This window comes from Stegastes partitus, unplaced genomic scaffold, assembly GCF_000690725.1.
Source record: "Stegastes partitus isolate 25-593 unplaced genomic scaffold, Stegastes_partitus-1.0.2 Scaffold189, whole genome shotgun sequence".
In the NCBI taxonomy this organism is placed as follows: domain Eukaryota; kingdom Metazoa; phylum Chordata; class Actinopteri; family Pomacentridae; genus Stegastes; species Stegastes partitus.
The window spans coordinates 3205-15389 of NW_007577920.1; the positions used below are offsets into that span (position 1 = coordinate 3205).

At 39.0% G+C, this 12185-nt stretch overlaps 2 protein-coding genes across 2 annotated transcripts in view; both read right to left on the reverse strand.

Moving 5' to 3' along the window:
- The window catches only part of ndufs8a (NADH:ubiquinone oxidoreductase core subunit S8a), an 8041-nt gene extending 3008 nt beyond the window's left edge, over nucleotides 1-5033 (reverse strand). Inside the window, exons 1-5 of the mRNA XM_008280255.1 lie at nucleotides 4953-5033; nucleotides 4236-4291; nucleotides 3761-3826; nucleotides 1351-1440; nucleotides 450-558 (exon numbers count right to left, since the gene is read on the reverse strand). Coding sequence (XP_008278477.1) covers nucleotides 450-558; nucleotides 1351-1440; nucleotides 3761-3826; nucleotides 4236-4278 — 308 coding nt within the window. The 5' untranslated portion in view covers nucleotides 4279-4291; nucleotides 4953-5033. The remainder of the gene's footprint in view (nucleotides 1-449; nucleotides 559-1350; nucleotides 1441-3760; nucleotides 3827-4235; nucleotides 4292-4952) is intronic.
- Nucleotides 5034-8210: 3177 nt separating this feature from the next.
- p2rx3b (purinergic receptor P2X, ligand-gated ion channel, 3b) overlaps nucleotides 8211-12185 on the reverse strand; it is a 14204-nt gene continuing 10229 nt past the window's right edge. Inside the window, exons 9-12 of the mRNA XM_008280254.1 lie at nucleotides 10914-11007; nucleotides 10538-10603; nucleotides 8963-9040; nucleotides 8211-8351 (exon numbers count right to left, since the gene is read on the reverse strand). Of these exons, the coding sequence (XP_008278476.1) occupies nucleotides 8232-8351; nucleotides 8963-9040; nucleotides 10538-10603; nucleotides 10914-11007 (358 nt within the window). The 3' untranslated portion in view covers nucleotides 8211-8231. The remainder of the gene's footprint in view (nucleotides 8352-8962; nucleotides 9041-10537; nucleotides 10604-10913; nucleotides 11008-12185) is intronic.

Sequence of the window (12185 nt, forward strand, 5' to 3'; positions counted from 1 at the left end):
AATTTGTTTTTTTAAAAAGCTACTTTTCCGGTGGCATTGTGTATTTATATTACCTTATCTGTATTATTTCATCTGTAGACACTATTTTAAAGAGGATCAAATGTTTGCTTGTTCAAATATGTCTAAAAAGCCAACAATTTTTATGAATGGATTTTTGTCACAACTGGAGGTTATCGTTTCCTCACAGACTCCACACTGACTCAATATTCAGAGGGTGCTATTTTGTGTTGTATTTTCTATTAAGACAACAATCAAATAAATTCTTTCTAAAACTGTGAAATAGTCATTAATATAGTAATCAACTGTGAAAAAGAAATATTCTAACTATACTACCACATCTAACTTCTCAGTGACTGTGGTTTTCAATGCATTTGACTGACATCCCAGTGTCAACTAGGAAAACTATGTCAACATTCACACACTGAAGGTTGCTCAGTAATCATTCTCACCTGCGCAGGGCATGTTCTCCTCTGAAACGTGGCGACAGTGGTCCCTTCTCAAATGGGTAGTTGATGGTAGCGGGCTCTCTGAAGAGGTAGCTCATTGTCATGCCCAGACCTGATATCATAACACATTCATGTTTAATTAAAGAGAACACTTTTTCAAATGGACACAAGCAGCATTGAATGAACACAGAAACATTTCCACAGAAACAACAGTAACCCAACTACCTCCAGTGGTGTAAGAAAATGAATTTAATTCAGCATTTAACATAAATTTGTGATTGAAAAATACACTGATCATCCTAAAAAAATTCCAAAAAATAACACCAATGCATTGTCTCGAAGCTGTTGTATTCATGCATGGTATGTCTACTTAAAGCAGTCAGTTATTTGAGGTTGGATGAAGTGAGACACCCTTTTCAAAATTACCAAACTGCACTTACACACCAATGATGTGGCAGAGCTGCCATGCAAGGTGCTGGCCAACTATTGGGAGCAACATGGGGTGTAGTGTCTAGTTGATCAACCGTAATACCTTTTGATTAGTGAATAACCCGCTCTACCACCTGAGCCATGGCCACCCCAGTACCAGTTTAACTTCAGCCCTTTTTAGATATGCATCCCATTCTGCTCATCTGAACTGACCGTGTTGACTTCATGTCTGATTGTGCAACCGGGTCACGTGTACGGAAAAGTCATGCTGGTGGTAATCTTAATAAGTCGGACTTAGTAGCATTTCTGTATTGCTCTCAACACAGAAAAAGTCTGAACTGAGCCCTCACATTAACTGGTAGAGATGCACAAGCAATGATATTTTACACGCTGTGTGAAGGGATAAAAGAAAGGATGTTTCCAAATAAAATAAAATAAAATATTGTTTATACAGCATGTGTGAAGCTCAACTGACCTCTGAAGAGTTCTGTCCACAGCAGTGTCTGTGCAGCTCTGTCTGTGATGGACTTCATGTCTGTGGGGATCTCTTGGGCATTCACATACTCTGAAAACAAACACACACACACAGTAATATGAACATTTACTTGAATTCATCCTGAAAAATCATCTTTACTTCATCTAACTCTAACAAATGCACCTTACATTCAGGTGTCTCTCTCTTTACAAAGGACATTAATGATCACGATGCGCTTTCCTAAAAATTTCAACACTTTCCCAAATCAAACGTCTGCATTATCAATAAGAATGTCTTGAAACGTTATAGGTAGTGATTGTTTTTTCACGGCCTTTCTTGACCATTATTTGGCTGGGAGAAAATGAAATTACTGCCGATGTTGATAATTGCAAAATCCCAGCATGAGAGTGATTTTTGATGAAGCTCCCCAGCACCCTGCTTGCACTTTCCTACCACAGATCAAACGTATATGGACATGGACCCCAAGACTGTAGAAGTGTCAACAGTGTCAGGAATGCCAGGTCATTGCAAGTTGTTGTTTTGGGGTTTTATTTGGCCAATTTTTGCTACTTGAGAATTCAGCTTGGTGAACAATTAACCTGTAAAGCACAATTCAAAGGGAGCGCGTAAAGGAACTGGCAATTGGAGTTGCATGTGAGTGAGAAGTAAGGTTACAGCACTTAATTATGGTCACTGAGCAGTATATCCCAACTTAGGTAATGAAGTTACTGACATGAGTCATTAAGTTTGTAGATAGGCCCAAATTTCAATATAACCAATATCCAAATGTTGTCTACTATGTCTGCTGCCCCAGGGAAAGACATAAAGGCCTAGCTCATGTGCTGTTACGACAGTTTCTCTCTGCCTCTTCTCATCGCTGCAGAGTTGGTCCAGACAATGATCCAACTAGCAGCATGAGCCGGGCTACAGTAAAAACACTTAAATGAAACCAGAGCCCCCATTGCCACAGTTAGGAGAAATGGATAGGGAAGGGTAGCCCTTACATTCTTATAATCACTAGTTTGAGGACTTGGTTCTTTCAGACTGACAGCATTGTGGTAAGAACAGATGCAGTAATGTGTCAGCATTAACTAGAACATGTACATTTGGGAAAAATTTGCACAGAAGCGTTCATGATACGAACCATTTGTGAACTGGATTAATTCTATTCTGTGGGGAAAAAGCTGACAACAATCCTTTTTCCCATGTACATTTTGATTCTGTGGTGCCACACTGATAGGGCACACACTTAACGCTATCCTCCTTTGTTGCCCAATTTTAATTTCAGTCATGCGAATTCCACCTACAGCCTACACGATCTTTTGATCAGAGCTCTACAGTGTAATCAGGTCATTACGAGTGAATTTCTGCACGCACAATATACCGGAGGACATAGCCAGGTCACTGGGCTCTCCATGTTATCAACCCTGACAGGCGCTGGAGATGGAGGCAAAGAAGCAGAAACAAGGATGCCAGTCCAGTCTACTCACCAGGCTAAGGCAAAACCACACAAACCACCTCTAACAAGAATCTTTCTCACAAATGCCAGCTCCATCACCAACAAAATGGGCCAACTAAAACTACAAATCTCTGCCAATAAACTTATACAGGACTGTTGTATTCTGCTTACAAAAGAGACTTGGCTTCACCCACTAATTCCCACGGAGCTAAAAGGACGCAAAGCATTTTGCTGAAACGAAGGCAAAGACTTTGGTAATAGCAAGGGAGGAGGACTGCATATATACATCCTCAACAACTGGTGCACTGTCGCCAAAATCATGACCGCTACCGTTTTCATGATTTGGAGAACCTGATCGTTAAATACAGCCCCACTTACCTTCTATGTAAGTTTACTGTTGTTGATATTAGGTACAGCTGTTTACATTCCAACAGGTGCTAATGCTAGCACAGCCCTAGATTAGCACATATGGCTGGGATTTTAACCATGCAGATTCAAAGACAGTTGTCCCTACATTTGAGCAACACATCAGTTGTTCCAGGCTTTAAATCAACACAACTTCCAATCTTAGGCCAGTCAGATCACTTGTCAATGCTCTAAACCCCATCATACAGCCCTTTCAGAAATATAGCTTAACCCACCATAGGAACTGTAAAAACATGGCCTGAATGAGTTCAGTCGCAGCTGTAAGACTGTTTTGAGAGGTCTAACTGGGACATCATTGAGAAGCAGGACTTGGGGGAATACACATCAACTGTACTCTACTACATACAGAACTATGTTGGCAATGTTACAGTCAAATAACACATCCAGGTGTACTCCAATCAGAAGCAGTTTGATGGACTCACAGTGGCAAGCTGGAAAATTGTAGCATAACACCCAATAACCCACTTACTCATGTCACTTATTTATACAGCCCCTAAAAAGGAGCTGTGTTGTAGTGGTACTTACTGAATCCATCCCTTTGTGGAGACACACTGAAGGACCTCACTAGATTCTGGCTGCCCACAAAGGTGCCTATTGGTTGAAAAAGAATTACAACTTCTTATTAACACCACTATATGAAATTTATTGGAGAGTACAACAATTTTGTGCCACTGTCTGTACAAATGCAAAATACAATTCAGTTACCTTGACAACAAATTATCACAAACCCTCAATTTGTGTTTGTTTCTGATGACTGACAAGCAGCTTTGTGACAAATCTGATGACAACAACATAATAAAAAGCTACCATGTAAATCATTAAAGCTGACCAAATCGGTCTAAGGTGCATGGCACAAAAAATAGAAAGACTGACAAGAAATTTATCTTTGTTTATGTGGCTATTTATCAAACTGTCACTATGACAGAGGTATTGAACTGTTTATAAAGTAGTATTAACCAACTACTTGTATTTGTGCTACTGTGCTACTGAGAATTCTTACCTGGCCTTGACACGGAGTACAGTAAACGCAATGTTGCAGCCATCACGTCTTTAAATCTGAAACCATGTACCAATGGATAAAGTTGAAACACAAAATAGGTCTAGACAAACAAACAAAAAACTATCAATTCCCAGTCGCCTGGGTTAATATAAGCAGTGCAATGGTGACTGAAAAGTACAAACTCTGATACGCCAAAGACGTAAAACAATCCTTACTTACCAAACGTGAATTTCTTATGCAACGTGCTAAGCAATGTAAAGATTGTATTAAATGAAATACATCACTGATGATGTGGCATTATTATTTTTGAGCTCATAACGTTAACTCGTGATTTAAACTCTTCACATATACGTTGACATAAAGGCTTGACGTAGCCCTGCTATACCAGTGGCGTTACCAGCAAGAGATCGCAGAGCTCTCACCTAAAACACCTCGTAAACACTGCACTTTATTGCAAATGAGAACTTACAAAGGACAATAAACACGAGTTGACGTTGGGTTTACTTGTGAGAAGTAAAGGTTTCTTGCTAAGCTAGCACTGTTTAGTAGCCGGCTTGGAGCACATACTGTCAAGGACTTTTGCACAAAGGTCGCCTGAGGTGGATGAAGGGCAACTGAGACCAGAAAAATGCATCAATTTAAAATAACCCTTAAATGTGACGTAAATTATTTGTTTAAGAATGAAGTATTTGGTACCGTTAATGATCTTGAACTTACCGAGATGTGCCTATTTGGCCTTCTTAACCGAACAGCGGACGACTTACGCAGCGGATCCGGCGTGCACAGGAAGTCACACAACGTAACTTCCGGTCTCTCTTCTGACGGCTTCTTCTTGTTTTTGGAGGTTTATTGGCGGTTGGGGCATTAGCGCCACCAACCGGTTTGGAGTCTGGATCACGCTATAGTTACAAATTTAACACAGAATACTCTTGTAGTCTAAGACACTGGAATGCGATTTAATAGCATTTCCATTTAAAAAAGGAATCTTCATTCACATTAAAGATAATATTTACTGGATCCTAAATCTCTCCTCTGTACAACACAGATAAATTAACTGCACTTTCCAGGGTGCACTGTACACATTATGTTTGATGCTAAAGTGCATATAAAGTGCATTAAAACCGGCAGAAATTATGATAATGGTCACTTACTTACCGAATCGGCTATGCTTTCCTTTCAGTGTCTGATGGTACAATCAGATGAAAGAACAGGTCATAATTACAGTGAACTGAAAACCAATCAAAACAAGTCAACAGACAGTAAAACATAAAAAAAAAAAAAAAGTTTATAAGTAGAAAAATTGCCTTTCCTTGAAGCTCCCCGCAACAGTCCAGGACAAGACACTCGACATTTAACACAGACAATGGGAATGGGAAGCGAGAAATTGATGGATCATGTGGACAAGTAGTATGAGGAAGCTTAGATAAGAACATGGTTGTGTGCAAATATTGCAACAAAGAGTTTTAAGACAGAAAGTCTTAAAAGTTAAATATAATAGCTATTATTGCACTTTGAGTTTGCACTGATCTGTGAATATTGTAGACAGATGAAAAATGCACAGATAACTATAGATGAAAAACAAATCTTTTTTAATATGTATGGCTAATCAACCAAAATGTATTTGAATTGGAAAAACTTTACTTATTATGTCAAATACTGCTATTTGATCAAATGTGGTAAACTGGTTAATTTTACATTTCCAGTGCATTCAGCACAACTCAACCATCGTTGCTCAGAGGTAAGCCAGAGGAAGCAGGAGTGGACTGCCACCTGGGCGGGTGGACTATTAACTACCTCCCTAACTGCACGCATTATGTGAAGGTCCACGGCTGTGTGTCTAATGACATGGTCTGCAGTATGGGGGTTACACAGGTGTTTGCTCTCTTTCTCTTCAACCTGCACACGTTGGACTTCACATACAAATCCTCTAGCTGTCATCTCCAGAAGCTCATGTATCAGAACTGAACAAACACGAGTACAAGGAGGTCATCCAGAACTTTCTCAACTGGTGTGAGCTGAACCATTTCCACCTAAACACCAGCAAGATAAAGGAGATTGTGATAGACTTCCACAGAAAATCACCCCAGATTACATCAGTGAACATCCAGGGACACCAAGATGGAGGAAAAATGCAAGGACCTGGGTGTTCAATAATAAACTGGACTGGTCACATAATGCTGATGTTCTGTAAAAGAAAGGCCAAAGTTGTTTCCATCTGCTGAGGAGACTGAGGTCCTTTGGATTGGAGAGCAACAATTGGCATCATGTAATGCTGTCTTTTTACTGTTTATAGTTCTTCCACTACATTTTAACAGTTTTTTGTTTGTTTATTTGTTTGCTTGTCCTGTAGCATTTCCAGTGATACTATGTTTTTTACTTTTTTTTTTTTTTTTGTATCCTGTAGCTCTTCCAGGTCAACATCACTTACCTCCTCCGCCCTCCGCCGTCTTCCACTTATAACCCATCACTTAATCACGTTTCTTCTCCCTATTGCTCTTGCGGTAGAACACCATCCCTTAATGTTGTTTTTCTCTCTATAGCTCTTTATAAACACTGTTTTCCCCCCTATAGCTCTTTCAGTACTAAAATGTCATTAAACACTGATTGCTCCCATGTAACCTCAGAAAATTGTTTTACAGTTGTGTTGTCTCCTTACAGATCTTTCAGATCAACAACAAAATGCAGCACTGTTCTGTTACAGCTCTTCATGTGCAATAGCATCAAGTTAACACTGGTATTTTCTCTCAATAACATTTTTGACAGCAATAGCAGAACTGTGGGTACATTATCCATCATGCCATACCTGCACATATCCACATTCATATTCATCATGTCATATAGCCATATGTAAATTTATGATGTGATATTATCTACGTATCCATATGTATAGCCATCATGTCACACCATCATGGTTTGTACATTGTCTTTATGAGACCTTGCAAAGAAGAAAGATGAAGTCTGTGTCAGAAAGCCAACAAATTTAAACTGTATCAATTCTGTCAACAGGAATGGTCAAAGATAGAACCAGAAGCTTGTAGACTTGTAGCTACCAAAAGTGCCTAGTTGAAGTGAAAATGGCCGAAGGATGTATAACCAAATATTAGCTTTGCTTTATGATATTTTTGACCCAGCAAATTTTTTTTTTTCTTTTTTTCTTTTTTTGATATATATCATTTTTGGCCTTTAGGCTTTATTCAGTAGGTAAATGGAGAGGAAGATAGCAATGTAGGGAGAAGAGTGGGTGAAGGTCCTGCAGCCAATGGCCATGGGCCAGATTTGAACCCATATAGTCTGGGACTATAGCCCCTATTTATGTCACCCACTCAACCTGCTGAGCTACCGAGGTGCCCCGACCCAGCTGATTTTGCTACATTTTTATAAGACCTATTATAAATCTATGAAAGAACCAAACTGCATGATCACTTTATTGTGACAAAGACACATGGGTTTCAATGGTTCCATCATAGAAAATTCAGTCATAAGAGTCATTAGAAATTCAAGGCTGCCATGATATACATGGTCTTTCCAACTGCATATGAACTTTTGTTCATGACCGTATATAACCACGCACACAAAGGCACAGACATTAGCAATAGAATGCTATTATTTTGGGATTGGTTATTATCAGAATGTGACTCCAATACACTGAGTAAATGCATCAGATTAGTTACCACAAAAGAGCTATTAAAGACGACCAAGTAAACCGCTTCATGCCAGCTGTCTGGTTTATTGCTGGTTTAGCGTAACATAGGCTACAAAAATGTCACCATGCAAAGACAACCATGCTTTTGTATTCTTTTATTAAGTATTAGTCCTTGTCTGTAGCTGTCTTGAGTTAGATTAGAGCAACACAGCGTCAATTCAAAGTTCTTCTGATGCTTTTGGATATTAACAAAATCACGTGGGCATGTGTATGTGTGTTGTACAGTATGTGAAGACAACCATGAATCAGTTAAATTAATAAAACTTTAAAACATGGAAGTTTCTCCTGTTCATTCAGCTGTAATGTTCAATAGAAAATGCCCCTGAGTCACTGGACCTCATGATGGTTTGCCTGAGTGACAGCTTGGAGCGATACAACCCATTGCTTTGGGATTCCAGTGGGCTGTCCGACACCTACAGTAAATGAGACAACAAAAAAAAAAAGAAGAGATATGTTGCTTCTCAGTTTAGTATATTACAAGTTAAACCTTTGAACTCCAGTTTTAGTGGAACACAATGATAAAAGTAAGGATGAACTTTTTCTAAACTTCAGTCAACCCTGCTGACTGCTGACATTTAAGATTAAAGCTTAATTTTCTTTTATAAGAACAATGGATCAGCTGGCAGAGAATTATTGCCCAGCTCCAGTACTCCCCTGTGCTCCACCATATGAAGCTTTTTAGCTTCTTTTAACTCATTTTCTGTATTTCTGGCTTGCATTCTAATTTCTAAGGAGCCTGAATGCAGCGTAAGACCCTCCAGTATTAGGTTGGGGCAACCAGAGGACACGTAACCTTTAGGGTCAGAGCCTCCCAAGTCTGGGAGAGGGGAGGAGATCAGGTATTTTCCAGGATGGTGTTCTTTTGAAGATGTTTAGCCTTTCAATTTATGTTTTAGGACAATTATTCTTTAACCTCTCTTGCTGCCAACATTATGACTAATATCATATTAGCATTACATCTAACAATCTATCTGATTATGTGCATTACATTGTTATCAGTTATCGCAAGAATTAGATACTTTACCTCTTCAAATTTCTTGGCTTTGTATTGCTCCGCGCCTTTCAGGAAGTTCAGCAGTATGATGTCACACAGCACTGTACCCTACATAATAGAATATTAACAACAAAAACTAGTAAAACAAGTTTCTCTACACATCTTACAGCAAAATGCACCTTAATCCAGTGCTTCTCAGCTCGAGGACAGCAACTTCCAAAGGAAAATATAAACTTGGAGCACACAGATCACAGCTTTTAACTGTATACACAGTTCATCATAACACTGGTCTACAGTGAATTTTCTGACTCAAAACTGAGTACTGTTTTAGATGTTTCTGAGGCTGCTGATTCTGAATTTGCAATCAGATTTTTTGTATCACATCTCAGTTTGTCAGAATTGAAGGTGCTCATTTTTAGCAGTTTTTGCCCATTTCATGTGAATGTGTACAGGATAATCCCTGAAGCTGCCATACAAAGTGCAACTACAGGGTCAGAAATAACTTTAAACTTGCACAGATAAGAGGCAGTGACTTCCAGTTTTTTGGGACACATTTATTTGCATCCTTGCTTTTCATTCTGGTTGTGCAAGTGCAAGAAATATGGCAAGCAGTCATGTTTCATGTAAAAATGATCCTGACCAGTGTTGGTACATTTGTGGCAGCTTTAATACCTCCAAGCAACAACAGAACCTCACAGATTTTTGTTTTAAAGGCAGTGGGGGAGACAACCATCTGAAGAGAGCGAGTCATAATGTTTAAAATCTGTTCCTCAGAAAATCCATGAAAGATTTTAAAAGTGGTGTGGCAATTGGATCTATAAGGCAGGCTGTTGGATTTACTTGGGAGAAAACTCGACCAAGTGTCCTTGCATCAACCAGGGCAAAACTCTCCAGTAAATTTACACTGTTATACAAGCTGTATACTGACTACTTTACATTGTAGTAAAGTGTCATTTCTTCAGTGTTGTCCCATGAAAATATATAATAAAATATTTGCAGAAATGTGACACACTGTACATCCTGAATTTTGTGTTCCATTTTGTGCAAAATCTGGATGTGATAGAAAAAATCTGATAACATATTTGAACTCAGCAGACTTAAAATGTGTTAATACACCTCTCAGATTTCAAACAACAGAGACATTTTTTTTCCTGTAGAGCAGTGTAATCAAAGTGGGACAAACATATGAGCATATAGACATATTAAGCCTACACCAGATGTGCAACTGTCACTGGATAACTGGTTAAATCTATTGGATAATATATCCACTAATAATAGAACTCTTTGTTTATAAAAGTCTCACCCACACAAGAGTAGATACACATCTTTAAAAGGAAACAGTAAAGGCCAAAAGAAGCCCAAAATTTCCTCAAAACTTACTAACCTCTAAAACGCAGTACGATTCACACTTAAGGTTCAGTTAGTGAGGAGTAAATTTTCAAACTGTTGCTTTCATACAACAAAAGCCAAATAACTAAACAATTTTTTAGAATTCCCCATAAACAGGGCGTTTTCAGTTCTGACAAGCAAAACTAGTCAAAAAAAAATACTGGTACATACCGAACCTTTTTCCCTGGTTTTGTCAAGTATACAAATAAAACTCACCACTCCCACTGACGTGAAGGCTGCCACCATGTTAATGAGTGTGGGGATCATGTCGAACTTTCCAGCCTACAAATGAAGAACAGAATTCAGCAGTCAGTCTCCATAAATACAGCATTGCAAAAACTGATTTTTTCCTGTCATTAGAAAACTAACCCTAACTAAAACTTACACAACTCGTGCCATAAAACAAGTTTTAGTACACTGAAAAAAAAAGCAAGTACCTTCTATTCAAAACTGTTAAAATGACAGCATGCAGATTCATATCCCAGTGTCATTATTCAAAATTAATTTGCAGGTACACGTGTTTAAAGCGTTGTTTTCAGTCTAGTCATTGTTTCTCCCTCCCTTTGACCCACACATACAAATATATACTTACATTTCCATTGACCAGCACATCAAACCTAATAGCATAGGCTTTGACCAGAGTGCGATAATCTGTCCCATTTTCCATTTTGAAGTATTTAGCAAACCTATACAGACAGAAAAATCATAGTATTGTTACACTGAAGGCTATATTTTTAAGCCATTTTTAAAAAGGCAATGTTTGATGTAATAGGGAAAAAAAAGAAAAAACAGACAGTGTCAAAATATACACTAAGCACTAGAGATCACAAGTAAAGGCTGGGACCCTGGCACAGGGTCACAAGATGAACTGGCGATGAACATGAGGAAGAGGTTGAGTATTTATACCCTGGACCAGGGTAGAAAATGACACACAGCACATTAGAGTAGGGCAGATGATTGCACAGGTGGGAAAGCGGACAAAGACCGAGGAGAGTCAAGGGACCTAAAACAAGAAAGAGGGTGAGTATGGACACAAACAGGAAGCTGCAAAAAAAAAAAAAAGAAGAAAAAAACTAAGAACAAACAAAAACATGACCTAAGTACGGTAACTGGACCTAACAGTTTCTCACCACTCCCCACCCCTGGTCCGGCACCAGAAGGCCTTGGTTCTTCTTGGCTTGGTACAAAGTTGCTGCTGGGCCTTCAGTGCTGTCTTCAGCTCCCTAACTTTGCTGGTACACAGGACGCTTTTCAGCTGGTAGTCCCCGCTGAACTTGTCGTGGTATGTGTTGTGGTGACACTCAGAGTTACCTTTCTTTAATAGAGCAGTAGACTGATGACAGATGAGGCACACAGGTTTGTCTGTAACCAGTGTGAACAAAAACTTATGTTCCCATTCAGAGTGGAAGTGGTACGTTTTTGCCTTCTTCCTGTGTTTGTCCATCATCTCGACTGCAAGCCTTGCCAAGCTGTTTCTTCTTCGTCTGTTAAAATGCTGGTAGCCTGTGAGCTGCGTAGCTGACGATTTGGATGACCCCATCAGAGATCGGAGACAGAGCAGCAGATTTGCAACAAAACTATGATTCGGGTAAAGTAGTAAATATGTATACTTTTTAAATATTTTACATGATGTATTTTACTATTATTATTATTACATTTTTTAAACTTTCAACTTTTCATTGGGCAAAGATCTACCTGTCGATCGCAACTGACAGGTTGACGACCACTGATGTAGAATGTGGTCAGGGAAGAAGATGGGGATGTCATCAAGGCAAACGAACACAAAAATATGGAACACATCATGTACTGGAATACAGCGGGAGTGTTCGTCAGACCAAAAGACTAAATGACTTAATATTCACAA